General features: G+C 47.1%; 1 protein-coding gene across 1 annotated transcript; it reads left to right on the plus strand.

Moving 5' to 3' along the window:
* Positions 1-400: 400 nt before the first annotated feature.
* On the plus strand, positions 401-10,558 carry LOC118079119 (uncharacterized). Its single transcript, XM_035103152.2, has 7 exons — positions 401-547; positions 2,502-2,858; positions 3,654-4,046; positions 6,938-7,042; positions 7,149-7,173; positions 7,270-7,301; positions 9,205-10,558. Exons 1-7 carry the CDS (start codon positions 505-507, stop codon positions 9,390-9,392), a joined length of 1,143 nt encoding a protein of 380 aa, XP_034959043.1. The 5' UTR covers positions 401-504; the 3' UTR covers positions 9,393-10,558.
* Positions 10,559-19,245: the final 8,687 nt, after the last annotated feature.

Here is a 19,245-nt window from a genome sequence, read left to right on the forward strand (position 1 = left end):
ATTAAGGCAGTCTGGAACCGGAAAACAACAACCCCTCCAACCTCAATCCACCCTCAGCTACCCCCTGGTTGCATGTCTTCTAAATCACAACCAGTCTAAGGAATAGCGCCACCAATCAGCTTCCAACTTCGCAGGGAGGAGGATGGACACAAAACTAGAATTAGTTGTCTCTGCCTATCATTGGCTTTGATCTCACCAATATAGGCTGGTCTTCCTGCCTTCTGCCCTGCCAATGCTATTGGGCACCAGCCACCTCTGAAACTTTCTAGTTCAGTTGTTTCACGTGTTAATTCCCCAGAGGGGAAGTCAGCTGCGGTTAAAGTTCCAACCTTGAGTGATTTCTAAATAGAAGGGAAGTGAAAGACATGCCTTGTAAATAACTGTTGCACTTGCAAGTTGCTTCCTGTCAGCTGCCTCTTCTTCTGCTTCTCTTTCTTTTCTCATGCGAAGAGAACTTAAGGCGACAAGACCATTTGCCTTTTCCCCGTTTTCCAATTCAGGATTATGTTTTTCATGCTGATTCTTCTTTTCCTAAGGGAAATTGCAGGTACGTGTCCTAAAAAGAGATCTCATGGTCTCTGCTCTTGTTGGTTTCTTAAGGAGAGGAACTGTGAAGGAAGGTCCGCCAAGGACCACGCCAGGCAGAGCAGTTGCTGCCACAGCTTCCCTTTTCTTTAAAACTGTTACAGTCACAGAGAGCTCCTGGCACTCCTGCAAAGCCAATTTTGGGCTCCTCAGAGCAGTGCCTGAAGCAGCCTTTTGTTGGTAATAGTAAAAATGAAATGTAAATCTACACCACAGGCTGAAACTGTCTTAACTAACCTTCCTTTTTCACCATGAGAGTGAATGTGAGAGGCTGAGGGTACAGATTCATAGAATCATCCCATTGGGGGAGGGGACTTCAAATAACATCTGATCCAACCCTGCTGCCAATGCAGGAAAGCCACTGCTCCAGCCTCATGGAGCGGTGACCTGCCAGGCTCTGCAGGTCAAGAAGAGCTCACCACCATCTGGGGCCATGTGAGGAAAGATCGAAAGAATTAGGTGCATTTAGCCCCAGAGACTGAGAGGGGCACAAGGACACACTGTCAGATATCTGACTGGCTGACACATGGGAGAGGGCAAAGACATGTTGTTTGGTGCTTCAGAGGGCAAGTGTAGATTAAAGGACTTTAAATGATGGTGGGGGGTAGATCTGAGTTGAACCTACTTGACTGGAAGAGTAACCTTAGAATGGAAGCAAAGACCTAGAGGGGTGGCAATGGGCTCTCGCTGGCTGAAGGCCTTCAACTGGAAGCTGGCCAGGCATCTCTGGTGATTCTTCCAGCTCTGGATTTGGGAGGTTGGGCCAGATGACCCACCCAGTAAAGGGCAACTAAAACCGCTTCCTTTGACTTGATCCAGAAGCTGCAGTTTGCGAAGAATGTTGCAGCACAGTTGCTGGCAGGAGTGAGGCATTGGCAGCACACAACACGTGTCGTGAGAGATCTGCACTGGGTGTTGATTTGCTCCCAAGTCAATTCCACAGTGTTCCTATTAAACCACAGAACCCTTAACAACTCGGGACCAGTTTACCTGCAAGATGGCCCCATATACAGCCACTTCCATCTGGGGAGCTGGCACTGTTACAGGCACCACATAATTCCCTTTCCACATCTCTAAGAAGTTGACATTTTAATGTGGCCCCTATACTTTGGAACTCCTTGCCTATTGATATCAGGCAGATGCCTTGACTGCGCTGTTTTCAGCGCATGCTTAAAGCATCTTGGTTTAGACAAGCCTACTGTTATGTACCAAATATCTTGACTGCTGATGTGTTTTTAGTTTATTGCTGGTTTTAATTTTCTGAATGTTTTAATTGTTTTTACTAATGATTTTACTGTTTTATTCCTTTCAAACTGTTTCAAGGTTGTTCACAATTGGGCCATGTATACATTTTATGAAATAAATAAGCAATAAGTAAAACAATCAATGGGCCGGAGAGGAAAGGCTATTTCATTTAGGAAAAATGGCAGGTATGGGGAACATAATGAGGGGTGTAGGAGACATCTAGAGAAAATGGAATCAGTGGCAGAAATTGCTGATGTTTGCTTACTTCTTCCATGCCCGGAATGGAAATCAGTCTAACAAATACAATCAGGATTTGGTGCTGTTGCTGTTTTTTCAATTTCCAAATCATATGTAACTGATTACAGTTTCTCTGCCCCCATTTGCATTGCATTAATATTAATATGTTGGAATAATGTAATGACAATGTAATTTACATATAATTGATTGTTTAAGTTCTGTAATTTGTCACAGCTGTCCTACATCCTTAGGCATGGCAGAGGTTTGGGGAGGTGATGGCAGTTAAAATGGTGTAACACTGAAAAAATATATACTAGCATAGATACATTCAGGAGAGGGACCACATTACAGCTTCCAAAGGTTCAGGGAATTCTTTTGCCCTGAAGTGCAAGATCCTACAAATACGACCCATGAACAGTTTCCTCCCTCTACAGGCGCAACCTTCATTAATCTTTATGAAAATGAAAATCACTGGCTGAGCTGCAGCAACACACCAGCCGATCAGAAGGAATCAAGATGGTGGTTGGGGAAAGACTGCTCCTCCTTGGTTGAATTTCAGTCAATGCCTTGTGACCCAAGTTCTCAGTGCCCAGCAGGAAAGAACCCCACAAGCAGATATCTAAACTGTACACAAAGGAATGTCTCTATTGCTGCTTTCCCAGGTGGTGGAATATTTGCATGCAAAGTCCTGTCAGGTAGCAATGCGTCAGATCCACACCCACTTATTAATGACGAGGACCACTGCAGGAATTTCAACTTCTTCATTGTAGCAATAATAAACAACACTGCAGGTGAGTGCATTAAAAGACAGCATGGCATTTTGAGGTAAATTCAGGAAGCATAAGAGTAACAGGTGCACTGGAAAAAGAAATAGGAACACAGGAAGTCTGCCATACAGAGTTAGCTAAGGATTAGTTGCACTGACTCCAAGGTTTCAGAGAAGGTTCTCTCTTGCTCTCTGCCCCTGAGCTAAGAACACATTAATTTCTCTTTTAGAACCATTTCCATTTATGTTTGCTAGTGGAAATGCAGGGAACAGCCATGAAATTCACAGAGCAAAAGCAAAAATGATGTGCTTCCAACTGAGGATAACTCTAAGAGTCAAAATAAATGAAATACCTTTTTTTTAAAAAGAGAGAAGGCATTAGACCAGATGGATGTGCCATCTTAGTCCTACACAGATTAGACCCATTGAAGTCAATGAGCACAGCTCACCTAGGTCCATGAATTTCAGGGAGCCAATTCTTGATAGGATTAGTAGGATGCCATAGCTATCTGGTGTTTATTTTGACAGGGAGACAGAATGCAAACCATTTCAATCAGATCCACGCAGAAGAGCTGCCTTTAAGCTGCAATAATGCACAGGTCAAAATTCACCATTGGAAGCAAAAGTGTTGAAAAACTCACCTTTTTCAAACTTTGCCCATTTTGCTTGAGGGTCAGTGACTTGAATATGCAATGTTAGTTTTCAGTGAGGTACAAATGCCAGAAAGAACCAAGGGGAAGCTTTTGCACATTCCTAGCAAATTGTATGAAAAAAATGTCATGATTATACTCTCATGAGACTGTGCCATTTTGCATTGCAGAGAGTAACATGCAATCAGAAAAATCAGTGGTGGCTGAAGGACAACAGAACTTCAGTCTTCCTTGTGAATTTGATTTGACTCATGGCAAAGACATATTTACTTTGTATTGGATTAAGGAAACATTTGAAAGGAGGTGCCTTGCTTCTGTTTCAAATGAAGACCACTCTTTTTCTAATGATCTAAACTGCTGTGTTGGCACCAAGATCAAAAAGAGACAGGTCAATAATTTGACTGGCCCACTTGACAGACATCAAAGTCATTACCTGACCATTTTCAACACCACCACTTCAGATGCTGGAGTGTATTTCTGCCTGGTTGCTGTTTACACCAACAGACACGTGTGGAAGATTGTAAATAATGTGTCTGTACAAGTGCGAAAAGACAACAGTGAAGGTGAGTTTAAAAATGATGTTTAAAAATGTGTTCTCTTGCTTCAGTTGAGTGTTGGATGCTCAGAAACTCTCCTCATTGACTGCAGACTCAGGCAGGAAGGGCAGGCACCCTGAAGCCCTTCCCCACTAAAGACACTCTCAGAGAAACTCTTGTGGGGGGTGGATCACGGTCATCTGCCCTCAAATTGGGCTCTGCCACAAGGGGTGGGGAAAAACAATCCGTTCAAAACTTTCTAGTTTACCCTTCCTGAAACATTGAAATTAATACAAATGTCAGGTTCTGCACTTAGGCAGGAAGAACCAGATGCACAAATACAAAATGGGAGACACCTGGCTTACTAGCAGTACCTGTGACCACAAGCTGAACATGAGTCAACATGAGTACTCCTCAAGGTGGTGATCCCATGGGGTGTTCCTACTTGATGTATGTCATAGGACCTACACTCCCCTTGTGGTGAGTGGGCTTGCATGTTCCTATGACCCTTGTGAGCAAAGCCGTTGGGAATCCCGTACTCCCAGCAGGGTCGCCCAAGGCGGTAAGGTGAAAGGGAAGGAGCTAGACAAAGAATGATCCAAGAAGTCTTCAACGGCATCTACCGGTTTGTCATGACTACTTCATGCCATCGGAACAGAGCCCTACTGCGAAGACTGTGTGTTGGTCAGCGTGCACTGATTTACACACATAAAACAAATTCACGCACAGGCGTCTTCCAAAAACCCAACCTAAACCCCAAAAGTCCCATGGCAATCGGCAAATGGTAACGGGGGCAGGATCGTGAAATCTGGAAGCCCCTAGTCATGAACCGGCACATGGGCGGTGGATACAGATTCAGTCGTTCTGACTCAAGGAACAAGGCAGTTGAGCAGCTCAGCACCTGTCTGGACTGTCTGGACTGAGCAGCCCTCTTTAGGATCCACTCTGCTCACCCTGAAAAGGAGGAGGGGCTAGAAAAGGTGCCCTAAACATAGTCTGCCTCCCTTTTCACCTGACTGGATTACCGCGCCCAGTGGGGTCACCACCTAGCGGTCGTAAAAGACAATTGAACTTTGGAACATGGAATATACGGACTTTGTCAGATAACACAGACAGTGAGTGTCCTGAACGCAGAACTGCCATCATTGCAAGAGAGCTGTGACGTTTTAACATTGATATTGCATTGCTTCAAGAGACTCAAAGAGCAGGCGAGGGACAACTGAAGGACGAAAAAGGAGGCTACACATTCTTCTGGAAAGGTCTATCTGAACAAGAACATTGAATACATGGGGTAGGCTTCGCTATCAAAAATGACCTTGTGAAGCTCCTGTCAGAAGTCTCTACCAGCATTAATGAGAGACTCTCAACCCTTTGAATAAAGCTCTCCAAAAACCAACAGGCTACTATTATAAGCACTTATGCACCAACACTGGATGCTGATGAAGACATTAAAGAAAATTTTTACTCACAGCTGGATACCGTCCTATCAGAGACACCCAAGGAAGATAAAAAAAAACCAAAAACCAAAGTGCTGCACCAACAAGTACACAATAACCTCTCTGCAGCGCCACAGATCCAACTCAGTGGTGTAACGTTGGAAAATGTTGTTCACTTCTCCTACCTAGGCAGTTCCCTTTCCACAAGGGCCAACATTGATGCCGAAATCCAGCATCGCCTGAGCTCTGCGAGTACGGCTTTCTCCCAATTGAAGTGCAGAGTGTTTGAGGACCGGGACATTCTCAGGGAAACCAAAATGTTTGTTTACAAAGCTATTGTACTACCAACCTTTCTACAGTATATGCTTGTGAAACATGGACCACTTATAAATGCCATCTCCAACTCCTCGAAAGATTCCATCAACGGTTTCTCCGAAAAAATTTACACATCACTTGGGAAGACAGGCGAAGTAATATCAGCGTACTGGAAGAAGCAAAGATTCTTCAAAACCAACTTTGTTAGACTGGTCATGTTGTGTGGATGCCTGTTGATCGTCTTCCAAAGCAACTACTCTATTCCGAACTTAAAAATGGAAAGCGTAATGCTGGTGGTCAACAAAAGAGGTTTAAAGACTGTCTCAAGGCAAATCTTTAAAAATGTAGTATAAACACTGACAACTGGGAAACACTGGCCTGCGAGCACTCCAGTTGGGGAACAGCCTTTACCAAAGGTGTCATGGGCTTTGAAGAAACTCGATCTCAGGACGCAAGGGAGAAACCTGCTAAGAGGAAGGTACGCTTGGCAAATCCAACTCCTGCCTGGAAACCAATGCCCCCACTGTGGAAGGACGTGTGGATCCAGAATTGGCCTCCGTAGTCATTTACGGGCCCATTGTTAAAACCGTGTTTATGGAAGACAATCTTACTTGGCTACAAGTGATCGCCAAAGAAAGAAGAAGATGTCACAGGACCTCCTTGCCATCATGTTGACCTCCAAAAAGGCTACTTCCAGCAGGTGGCTGGATGTTGATGGTTGTGTCCAATGTCTATGCCAAACCTCTGACATCTGTAGTTGATAAAGGGGTGGCCTGATTTGACTCAAAGCAGTGCTGTTCTGTCTGGTTCTTCTCTGTGAGTCAGGCAAAGTGGGCTTGGGGTGCCTAGGCATGCAGAAAAGAGATTCTGACTAAAGACCAGGAAGAACTTTCTGACACTAAGAACTGTTTGGCAGGGGAACAGGGTCTTCTTTGAGTAGGACTAGCATTGAATTCCACTCCCCATAACCCCCAGAGCTCTAAGCCTGAGAAAATACAGACAGGATTTTGGCTTGTATGATCATATCAGCAGATCAGTGTTTGCCATCCATTATCCTGACAAAACTCTGAGGAATGTTTAAGTAATTTGGAAACAATAAAATTAGCCTGGGCTGGCATGTTGCTTTTCCTCCTCCTGATACCATTTCCTATGGGGATCTCTTTTCAGGGTCTACTTTTACAGAAGAGCTACAGATCTCACTGGGAGTGGTAGGAGGAATTGTTCTGATTAGTGGGATAATATTGTTCCTTTGCTGGAAGAAAAAGTCAAAAGGTAATGAAAGAAGAACATATTACAAGGTGGAATCAAAGGTGACTGTGTGATTTGCAAAAGCATTTTAAACTGCTACTTCCTAATGGATATATTTTTTGTTTGACAGGAAAGGCATATGAATCACATCAAAGGTACTACAGTACATGTCAAACAATATAAAGAATTCTGCTGGTGCCTCTCTCCCTTCCATACATAAAAATGACTCTAAATTTATCTCTTCTATTTAGGGATCAGACCACAACTGAAATGGAAGAAGACTGTAAGCACAAGGCCCCTTTTCAACAATGTTCAACAACCATCCAACACATATTCCTTAGAGGATGTTACATGTGTCACATTTAGTGGACATGAATCATTAAGTGTGAATTCAGATAGTTAGCATTCATGCAATTAAAATTCTGCATAGAACTTGAGCAGGTTAGGAAAGGAGACCGGGTCGCTGAATGCAAAGACGCCATGCAAGAAAAAAACTTGCATGTTGGAGAGAAAGGTGCACTTCCTGCCATAGGAGCCAACTCCTAGGGGTCAAGGTCCCTTCACCCTCCCAAAAATATTTGAAGGGGCTCCCCCCAAGTTGATGGGTATTGCCATTTAAATAGTGTGTGTGTGCTGTGCCATGGGATTGATTATGCGAGGTAGGGCATAGCTGCCCCCCTATTTTATTCAAGTTGGCACCCCTGCTCCCTGCTATGCTAGTTGTCTAGATGCAGGGAAACATTCACAAATATGATCTCTCAGCTGCTGTCTGAAATGGCTGCCTGCAATGGTAAGGTGGTGGTTCATTTTACCATCTTTGGATTATAGAGCTTCATTCACATCTCATTCTGTGGGGGACTGTTTCCTTTTGTGTGGGGGTCAGCCATATTTCCAAACTGCACAGGGGTAATAAAAATGCTTAAATGGCCCTCAGGAATGACAGTTTGGAGTAGCAGAGAAGGGTCTAGCAGAGGTTCATAGTAGTAATAATAATAATAATAATAATAATAATAATAATTTATTATTTGTACCCCGCCCATCTGGCTGGGTTTCCCCAGACACTCTGGGAGGTTTCCAACAAAGATTACAAATACATTAAAACATCAGTCATTAAAAACTGTCTTCAGATGTCTTCTAAACATCAGACAGTTGTTTATCTCTTTGACATCTGGTGGGAGGGCATTCCACAGGGCGGGTGCCACTACCGAGAAGGCCCTCTGCCTGGTTCCCTGTAACTTGGCTTCTCGCAGTGAGGGAACCACCAGAAGGCCCTCAGAGCTGGACCTCAGTGTCCGGGCAGAACGATGGGGGTGGAGAAGCTCCTTCAGGTCTACTGGGCTGAGGCTGTTTAGGGCTTTAAAGGTCAACAGCAACACTTTGAATTGTGCTCGGAAATGTACTGGGAGCCAATATAGGTCTTTCAAGACCAGAGTTATGTGGTCTCGGTGGCCACTCCCAGTCACCAGTCTGACTGCCACATTCTGGATTATTGGAAGTTTCCAGGTCACCTTCGAAGGCAGCCCCACATAGAGCGCATTGCAGTAGTCCAAGTGGGAGATAACTAGAGCATGCACCACTCTGGCGAGACAGTCCGCGGGCAGGTAGGGTCTCAGCCTACGTACCAGATGGAGCTGATAGACAGCTGCCCTGGTCACAGAATTAACCTGTGCCTCCATGGACAGGTGTGAGTCCAGAATGACTCCCGGGCTGTGCACCTGGTCCTTCAGGGGCACAGTTGCCCAATTCAGGACCAGGGAGTCCCCCACCCCCACCCTCCCATCCACCCCTGTCTGCTCAGGATTCAGCCTCAATCTGTTAGCTGCCATCCATCCTCTAACTGCCTCCAGACACTCACACAGGACCTTCACTACCTTCACTGGCTCCGATTTGAAAGAGCAGAACCACTGTATGACAGTGCCCCCAGCTCCCAGCGCCTCTAGAATGTCCAGAAGGATGTCATGGTTATGGTGTCAAAGGCATGTTGTTTGCAGGCATTGGAAATGACAGGCTGTGCAGGTTGCCATATGTTAGTTGTAGGTGCATAGCTTGGTTCTAAAGTGGTGCATCCATTATTTTCAGGTCCCCCTTTAAAAATAAGTTAATTGAACTTTCCATCTTAAAAATCCCTTGATATAACTTTGTAGGATAGGATTGAAAACTCATCTGAGTCTTTTCCCCCCTTACAGGCTCCCCATACGCCGTTTCCAGCCGCAATGACATAGATGGGAATGAAGTTGTGTATTCACTCGCCATGAGTCCTGGTGTGAACCCAGAGAGTCTCTATTCTTTGCCAGAGAGCAAACCCAATCCTGGAATGCAACCTGGAGAGAACGTGCAGGCAATTTATGCTGTGCCAAAGAAAGAGAGATCTTGAGTAGTGTAGTGGATCGAATGTTAGCGACGGATGTGGAAATTCCGGCTTGATGTCTACGTCCACACTAACTATAAAGCCAGTGGCCATGGACGAGTGTCCTTGATCTCTCAGCTTCAGTCAGGGATAGGCCACAAACAATCTTGGCTTCCCCCAAAGAATCCGGGTTGCTGAGAGATGCTAGGAGATCCTTGTTTTGGCTCACAGAGCTATAGTTGCAGAATTCCCCGTGAAGAGGGATTGCTTGTTAAACCACTCTGGGAAATGTAATTCCAGAGGCGTAATAGGGGGATCTCATAACATAGGGTTGCCATAAACTGGACACAAAAGGTTTTTGAGCTTTTGGGGGGAAAGTTGTTGAGCTTTTGGAAGATTGCCCACAGAAAGTTGCCAACCCTATCATAACAACACTCAGTGCCCTTAATCAACGACAGCTCCCAGAATTCTTGGGGGTGAAGCCAAGACTGTTTAAAGTGGTATCATGGTGTTTTTAATGAATGGTGTGCATGTCTCCCTCGAAGAACCTGTGGCCTTCCAGATGTGGATCTACCTCAAATGCTCCACCCTTCTCTTACACCCGACATGTGTTTTGCATGAGTTTTGCTAATTGCCTGCTTGGGGGCTGACTAGGATTTCCCCCTGGAAGCCCCCAGTTGGCCTGGGGACTCACTCCTCTTTTTTTGCTGACTCCATACTGCTGGGAGTCCTGTTTTTGGATTGGTGTTCTGGACTGGTTTAGTTGGCTTTCAGTTTGGGCAGGAAAGACAAATTAAGATCTGGTGGGGCAAATACCTGAGGCACGTTAAGGGCCTCTTTGCCACCCTATGCTGCCTTGACCTTGGGTCTTTGGCCTTGGCAAGTGCACTTGGGGGAACTCCAACCCGGTGGTGCCACAGTGCACTTGTCAGGTTCACATGCCCACGGGGACAGCCTCTCAGGGGTGGGCAGGGCCAGAGGCGGATGTGGTTGAGGCAATTGTTCTGACACTTCCCTTCATAGAATAGGCTACTTACCAGCCATGCAAAGGCAAGCAACAGGCGTTGTTCCAAGAAGAGTGTCAAAGAGAGGTCTTTCCCAGTCTGCATCTGTTTTGGAACTGTTTTAAATATGTTTTTTATTATTTTTATTACTTTGCTACTTGGTGTTTTCTACCCTGGATGCCTTTAGGAGGATGGGATGGGATATAAATTTAATGAATAAAGAAAATGCAAATAAATAAATAAATAAATAAATAAATAAATAAAGCAAGTAAGTTGAGTTTGATTATTATCACCATCATGGTTCTGGGACACATTTCAGCCTGGCAAAAGCACTCAAGGAGGGGGTGGAGAGGGTCTGGTCTGGGAGAGGAGGGGCATCCTGCGAAGGGTTTGGAAGGCCACACAGGGCTCACCCGCACATTCGCTAGTCCCATGCCTGCAAAATATGGGTCCACGCGGCAGTGTAGCTAGCTGCACGGGTGCCCCAGGTGGTGCACATGCTCTGCAGCCGGAGGTGGAGCGAGCCACCCATGGGGGCAGGGCGAGCCAAAGCAGGGCGCGCTGCGTGGAGCCTCTCTGCAGCCTCCCCCTCAGTTGGGCTGCTGAGGCGGTGGGCAGACACAAGCCCCACACCACTCGAAAAAGCAGCAGCGTGGAGCTTGCAGGCAGTCCACCTGCTGCCTCCCCTTCAGGAGAGATCCGTGGCTCAGGCATGCTGCAGGCCCTGCGGTGTGGCCCCCAGTGCCTCCCGCCTCACCTAGCTACACCTCTGCCTTCATGCTCACCTAAGTGTGGACCTCCAAACTCTTCCCCCTCCATTCCCCTCCCCTCTCCCCATTGCTCTTGCTCCCTACTATAGGAGCCAGCAGCTGGACAGTGGTTGGGCATCTGCTGATGGTGGTGAGAGGAATGCAGCCCGCTTATAGAGAGGGGAAGAAATGGGGTCGGATTTCATCACACCAGTAAAATTGGTAAAAAATGTATAAAACAGAACATAAGAACTGTTGGAGATGTAAAGAAGGGGAAGGTAAATTTTACCATATGTGGTGGGATTGGAAGGTTATTTTAAAAAAATTGGGAAATGATATACAGTGAATTGAAAAAAAAATGTTTAAAATAACATTTGTTAAAAAACCAGAAGCTTTTTTGCTGGGTATTTTAGGACAAGAGCTGCCAAAAGAAAAATGGACATTATTTATGTATGCTACAACAGCAGCAAGAATTTTGATAGCACAAAATGGGAAGATTGGAGAAGTACCATCTAAAGAACAATGGCAATAAAAGTTGATGAACTATGCAGAGTTAGCAAAATTAACAGACAAGCTGCGTGAAAAGGACAATAGTGACTTTGAAAAAGAATGGGAACCTTTTATAACATATTTTCAGAAACAACAAAAAACATAAACTCACTGGCAGGATTTAAATAAACATTTACAACTTTATTTAAACAGAGCAAGAAGTATAACAATGGGACAACATAGTATTAAATACAAACAGCAGATTGTACTATTTGATGTAACAAACCAGAAATGGAAGCTGAGGGAAGTCAACAGGGAGGGGGGAAATCGGAAAATGAATGCTTAGTAATGATGATTGATATTTGTTGTAAGAAAGAATGTCAATTAAAAATATTTATTAAAAAAAGAAAAAAAGAAATGGGGCTGGATGGGGGGGTTCTGGCTTACTGCAGAGATTCAAAAGCCGCTTTTTAGGGCAACGAGCCTCCAAAGGTGGCTTCCGCCATGCAGTCATAAAACCTAGAGCAACCCAGCAAAAAGTATTAACTCACTCCCACACCGCCCCCGACAATACCAGAAAAGCAGCCCTCATGGAAACCCGTCCCAAGCAGCCTCAGCCCATTTCAGGCAGCTAAAACCTGGCAGGAAGATCCCCTCCCCCCCGACCTCCAGGGGGAGCCTTGCTCTCTGCCCGGCTGGCCGCACAGGGACTCTCCTGGTTCCTGCAGAGGGAAGCAGCTTTCCTCTGCGGAGACTTACTGTGCCAAAGTGAGCAGGCGAGGAAGACCGAGAGGAGGAGGCAGCTTAGGCTGATTCCTGGAGGAGAGGGCTGTTGAAGGCTACGAGCCATAAAGAATCATAGAATCATAGAGTTGGAAGAGACCACAAGGGCCATCCAGTCCAACCCCCTGCCAAGCAGGAAACACCATCAAAGCATTCTTGACATATGGCTGTCAAGCCTCTGCTTAAAGACCTCCAAAGAAGGAGACTCCACCACACTTCTTGGCAGCAAATCCCACTGTCGAACAGCTCTCACTATCAGGAAATTCTTCCTAATGTTTAGGTGGAATCTTCTTTCTTGAAGTTTGAATCCATTGCTCCGTGTCCACTTCTCTGGAGCAGCAGAAAACAATCTTTCTCCTTCCTCCATATGACATCCTTTCATATATTTGAACATGGCTATCATATCACCCCTTAACCTTCTCTTCTCCAGGCTAAACATACCCAGCTCCCTAAGCCGTTCCTCATAAGGCATCGTTTCCAGGCCTTTGACCATTTTGGTTGCCCTCTTCTGGACACGTTCCAGCTTGTCAGTATCCTTCTTGAACTGTGGTGCCCAGAACTGGACACAGTACTCCAGGTGAGGTCTGACCAGAGCAGAATACAGTGGTACTATAACTTCCCTAGATCTAGATGCTATACTCCTATTGATGCTATACTCCTATTGATGCTTTGCAAGCAGAGCACTAAAGGCTGTGCTGTGCTTGCAAAGTTGGATGCAGCCATGCTTCTGGTTTCTGGAAATCACTCCAGGGGAGGGTGCTCCTGCAGTGGCATAGAAAGGGGCGTGTGGTGGGTGCGGGAGTTATTTTTTGTCACCCTCCTCAGTGATGACACCCGGGGCGGCCTGCACCCCCCTTCCTAGCCACTGGGTCCAAGTGCTTTTCTGCTTGTCCTGTCACTTTCCCAGGGAAAACCCACTCTTTTATGCTAAATGAGAGGAAACATCAATCTACAGAAAACCTGATTGACATTTGCAGCATTTCAGCACCAAAGAGCAGGTTTACCTGGGTGAAACAAGCAGAAGTTTGGATCGGCCAATAGAGAGGCCAGGGGGGAGTTGCATTTGGCCCCCAGGCTTGAGGTTCCCTAGGTTCTGCCTTATATTTGCAGACGTTTGTTATGCAATTATGCAAAAGCATAATTTTTGCCTGAAGATTGCTATTTCCCCACCCATTAGTAGGAAAAGCTGTGAAAGGAAGGGGATAACAGTTCACCTCTAACATGAACATCAGTGGCAAAATCCTCCTAAAAGGCCCCACTTCACAGCTTCTACTAGTTCTTTTTCATAAGCTGTATTCTGCCTGAAGGCTAAAGAACCTTTTTCAGAGAAACAAACCCTGATTTTTAAAATAATATTACACATTTGGATAATCTACTGACATAATTTTTTTAAAATGGAATGCTTCTTCAAAGCAACTATCCAAAAGGCTACCTGGAGATAGCGAGGTGGATTTTATTTCTGGACCACTAGATGCCACTCTCACTCTTGCTAGAAAGCTCCTTTTCCCTTTTCCCATTTCCTCTTTCCCCTTTCCCTTTTCCCCTTCCCTTCCCTTCCCTTCCCATGGGAATACAGTAAAACCTCAACTTGTGTATGGCTCTACTTACGTACAATTCCGGTTACGACCTTCGACTTATGAACTTTCCTCTAGATGTGAACAGAGGCCTTGCCATTAGCCTGGAGCTCGCCCGGCCGGCTGCGGGGCAGTGCTGGGGCGAGGGCACCCCCACCCCCGAAGTGTGGAAGAGGTGCCGCCTGCAAGAGGCACAGCAGGGCGCAGGGCCGGCTCTTCATAGACCCCCGGTGGCGCAGTGCACCATGGCGCGGGGGCTGGTAAGCTGGGCGCCGGAGCCGTGCGGAAACCAATTGCGCCCTGCGAGGGCGGGGCGGGCGGTGGAGCGATCTCCGCCCCTCAGCACCAGGGCGCGTGATCTGCTCAAGACGGCCCTGGCAGGGCGCATTGCAGCCCCAATCCCCACCGAGGAACTAACCTGAGGAAGTCCAGAGAAGAACCTGGCCTGGCAAGAAAAAAAAAGTGACCCTGGCCAAAGTCAACCAGCACTTTACTGCCCCTTGCCTTACCCCCAGCTTGTAGCCAGGTAAGCCCACCCACCCTCAGTGCATGCATGTCTTATTTATTTTATAGTACAGTACATTGATTTCTGCCTTCATTTTATGGATCTATGGTCTCGTTAGACAGTAAAATCCGTGTTAAATTGCTGTTTTAGGGGGTGTTTTTCATAGTCTAGAACAGCGTTTCTCAACCACTGTTCCGCGGCACACTACTGTGCCGCGAGACGGTGGTTGCTGTGCCGCAACGTGAGGCAACGAGAAGGGCGATTTGCGGCCGCCAATAGGCAGCGCTGACATGAAACCTGAGGCTGCTGGCTTGGAGAGCTGTACAACAAAATTCGAGGAAGTGTGAATTTCAAAGGATGGCAGTGTGTTGATTCTTACCTTGTTTCAGAAAGTGTGAATTAGCTGGGCTCAACCTTAAATGCAAACTGAATTGAATTTCTCCCTCACTTCTACTCTCAGGATTGTTGTGGCCCATGTCTGAGTGCATGAGAACCCAAGAAGAGCCTTTAGCTGGATCAGGCCAATGGCCCATCTAATCCAGCCCCCTGTTCCCACAGTGGCCAACCAGATGCCCCCAAAGGAAACTCACAAGAGCCCTCTGGCAGAGGAGAGCCACTGAGGTCATCCATACCCCTCTCCTGCTCTGGCCCTGAGAACAGGAAACAAAACTGATAGAACCAAAGGTTATTCAACCAAGTAATGTCTAAAAAGGGGGAGACACATACTGGGGTAAAATGTGCATAAAATGCATGTATTATGGAAAAATCGCAGACAAAAATGCACTACATTAAGGAAATATATTAGGCAAGATTGCATAGAAAAATGTGTATATTAGGAGAACGTCATACTAAAATGCTGATGAATTTTCATGAAGATTTTTTTTAAAAAAAAGAAAAAGAAATTGTAAACTGATGTGACAATGTGGAAAATGGAACTTCAGTTTGGCAAAAGGGGAAACTGAAAAATATATATGAAATGGACAGGTTTACCACCCCAGCTCGTAAGGGAAGTTATGCTGAGAAATGGACGTGCTTCTGGTCGACTCAGAGGAAGACCAGGCTGTTCTGAGGCCCCTAGGGCTTTGCTAGCAGAATGTTAATCTAATCAGCGGAAGAAAATATAACTACCGTACAAGTACCTGACAATGATTCATTGGGAAAGCATGGAAGTTGATGCGCCTCCAAATGCTTGAATTATCTCTTGCTTCTAGACTAATTAAAAGTATCACACTGAGCCCTTGACCCCTGCTTGACAGGTGAGGCTGGCAGCACTTTGTGACGAGTCTAGGAGGCAGATCTTGAGTTCCCTTCATTCTCTGCTGCCTGTGCCTGGAGAGTCCCTGCCTCCATTGTCTCTAGTATCTCTTGCATTTTGAATGTTGGTGGTCTAAGTTGCTACAGTTGGCATCGTCAGCAGGCAGCTTCTTGCCCCAGTCCTTGGAAAGCAGGAGTGGGAAATGGCTATATGCAAAAAGGAAAGAGTCACAGTCATTTTCCTGCCCACTTTGTCTGCGGCTCTACTGGAATGTCACACCCAAAGTGTTGCACCAAAGATACGTGACCCTTGGGCTGAAAAGCGATCCCTCAGGTATGCCAGCTGGAAGTGGAAGCGTCATTTAAAAAGAACAGCACAGCTGTCTTTATTTTCTGGAAGTCAAGCTCCACTGTTGGGTTGAGGGTTTTTTTTTTTAACTGAGTTTCAGTCTAAATATGGTGTTCAGCCTTTGGATGTTCGGCTTGGATGAACAACTGGTAAATTACAATAGAGGCAAAGCCTGAAAGAACCAGGTGAACACCAAATGTCACACTAGGGGGCAGCACTCAACCATGGATTCTTCCTTCACCTCCCGTTTGGTTTGCAGGATCACAAATGGAAATATTAGAAGCATATCTCACAGCTACAGCATCATAATCTCCAACTTTGTGGGATGCAGATGGTGAAAGCACCTGTGTGTCTCTAGGGGCTGACTCAATCTTCCTCCTGATTCAGGTATTTTTCTTCCCCCAAACTGTGTTTATGTGCCCCTCCCCCCTTTCCCTCTCCAGACACAGATACAAGAGGAAATATGATATAATTCAACTCCAATCACACACACAGTTTCAGATGAAATTATCTGAAAGGCTGTAGTCATGCCAAGGACAAATTTTCCCTTTCAGTCTTTTAAAGACTACATTGCAAAACACCCTTAGAAACTTAGGGAGCTGCTTTATACTGAGTGAGACCAATGGTCATACTGGTAGGAGCCAACTCCTAGGGGCTGAGGTCCCTTTGCCACTCCCCAATAAAATATTTGAGAGGGTCACTCCCCAGTGGATGGGCACTGCCATTCAAAAGGGGTGTGTGTGCTGCGTCTTGCAATTGATTATGTGGGGCTGGGATTACCTGCTCCCCCCCCAATATTTTATTCCCATTGGCCCCCTGCCAGTGGCCTCCCTAGCTCATTACTGCACACAATGACAGGCAGTGGCTCTGCAGGGTTTCAGACCAGGAGACTCTCTAAGCCTGACCTGCAGAGGCCAGTAGCCAGGTCTGTCACCTCCTGCATGCCAAGAAGATGCCCACCCAGAGTGATGGAGGTAACTTCTACCTTGTCCAAGTAGGCACCTTCCTTCCTTCCTTCCTTCCTTCCTTCCTTCCTTCCTTCCTTCCTTCCTTCCTTCCTTCCTTCCTTCCTTCCTAATGCAACTGAACAAAATGGGATCTGCTGTCTAGTTCGGGGCTGAATATGCAGCTTTCCCCCCTTCAAACCCCATGGGATTTCAGTGCATAAAAAGCAGCCAATACAATCATTCTTGGGGATTTTTTTATTTATCCAGAAGGATTGTACCCACAATGGTATGCTGAAAGTGAGCAAAAAACGTGAGTCATACTATAAGGCAGAGTTATTGGACTACAGCTCCCACCCCCCAACTACCGCTATTGGCAATAGGAACTTGGGCTGCTGGAACTGGGGAGCCCAACAACATTTGGAGGGCCACGGGATCCACACCCCTGCTTTAGGGCTGCAAAGGTTGAAGGATGACATCCCATACAAACTTGCATGGGGCAAACACATTCAGACATTCTTCTGGCTTACAGTGTACATAGGCTTACAGTGGAGCCTCCTGTCTTCTATTCATGCATGCCTTTGAAGGGAAGAGTGGGTCAACAGGGACCTGAGTTTGCTGATGGGGTCAGATTCAGGGAGTTGTAAGCCATCTACCCCAAAGACATGTTCAACACAGGAATCAGGGCATTGTGGGAGTACAGATATGCTGGGTGGAATGCTTGCACTCTGAACGCTATAGGTGAGGCTGACTCTGAAGATTCGCCAATACTGGGCGGAATTCACCATGCTGGTGCACAGACTGGGGTGGGAACTGAACTCGCCTCCGATGCAAGCGGCGTTCTACCTGGGGTTGCATGAGGATGTGAAAGATGAGCTCTCGAGAGGTCCAAAGCCCAGTAATATGGATCAGCTGAGCAAAGCGGCTCTGGCGGTGGGGGTGAGACAGGAATCCCGATGGAACGACAAGCAGTCAATGCGCGCAAAGCGAGCTTGGTTCCCACGGTCGCAGGAGAAGCCACTCCCCCAACAGCCATCTCAGGCCATGCCAGGGGCCAGCCAAGACCAGGAACCCATGCAAATTGATAGCGCGCGCGCGGGGGCTTTTCAAACCCCAGCGGCGCCAAGACGCAAGGAGGGAAGAGGCGGGAATTGCTTTCTCTGCAACTCCCCTCAGCATCTCGTCAGAGACTGCCCACATCGCAGGGAATGGCAAGGAAAGGCGGGAACGGTTATGCCCTCCCCCACTGACGCAGCACCACAGCAGGGAAACGAGAAAGCCTGGCTGCAGGAGACAAGGGGCAGCAGCCAGGCGCAATCGGCAAACAACAGCCCCAGCCCACCCACCCGCACAGCGAGGAGCAGCGCCAGCCCCCCCCCCAGAGCAGGGGTGGTTCTAGAAGTGACGCTAACGCTCCCTAATGGGTATCCCCTGACGGTCCTCGCGTTAATCAACTCAGGTGCCTCTGCCAACTTCTTTTCGAGAAACTTTGCAGAAGCGCACCAGATCCAACTTCTGCAGCTGGATTTTCCCCTGCACGTCTCCACCATTGACGGCAGGGAGTTGCTGGGAGGGGCCATCACCCACCAGACCCCCCCCCATGAGAATGACGGTGGGACGACACTCAGAGACACTGGCATTCAACGTCACCACCATCTCAGACCCCCCCATCGTCTTGGGCATGAGCTGGCTGGCGCGCCATGACCCCTCCATCAGTTGGCACCAGAGATGCATCACGTTTGGATCGGACTTTTGTCTGGAACATTGCATGCAGCACCAACCAGGGGAGGGGCCTCCAATAGCCACGGTGGCCACCATGCACGTCAAGGGGGGTGAGGCGATACCCAAGCCGTACTGGGACCTGCAGGAGGTCTTCAGTGAAGCAGAATCCGACCACCTACCCCCGCACAGGTCGTTTGACTGCCAGATCAACCTGGTGCCGGGGGCCACGCTACCCCCAGCCAAGCTGTACTCCATGTCAGATCAGGAGCTGGAGGATCTGCGTGCGTTTATAGACAAGAACCTCAAGAGGGGGTTCATCAGAGAAAGCAAGGCAGCAGGGGGCAGCCCGGTCTTCTGGGTGGACAAGAAAGACACGCAACAGCGCCGTCTGGTGGTGGATTTTAGGCGCCTGAACAACATGACAGAACCGGTGGCTTTCCCAATGCCCAGAGTGGACGATCTGCTGACAGCGGCACGCAGGGGCAAGATCTTCACCAAGCTCGACCT

The sequence above is a fragment of the Zootoca vivipara genome, chromosome 14, assembly GCF_963506605.1.
Source record: "Zootoca vivipara chromosome 14, rZooViv1.1, whole genome shotgun sequence".
NCBI lineage: Eukaryota > Metazoa > Chordata > Lepidosauria > Squamata > Lacertidae > Zootoca > Zootoca vivipara.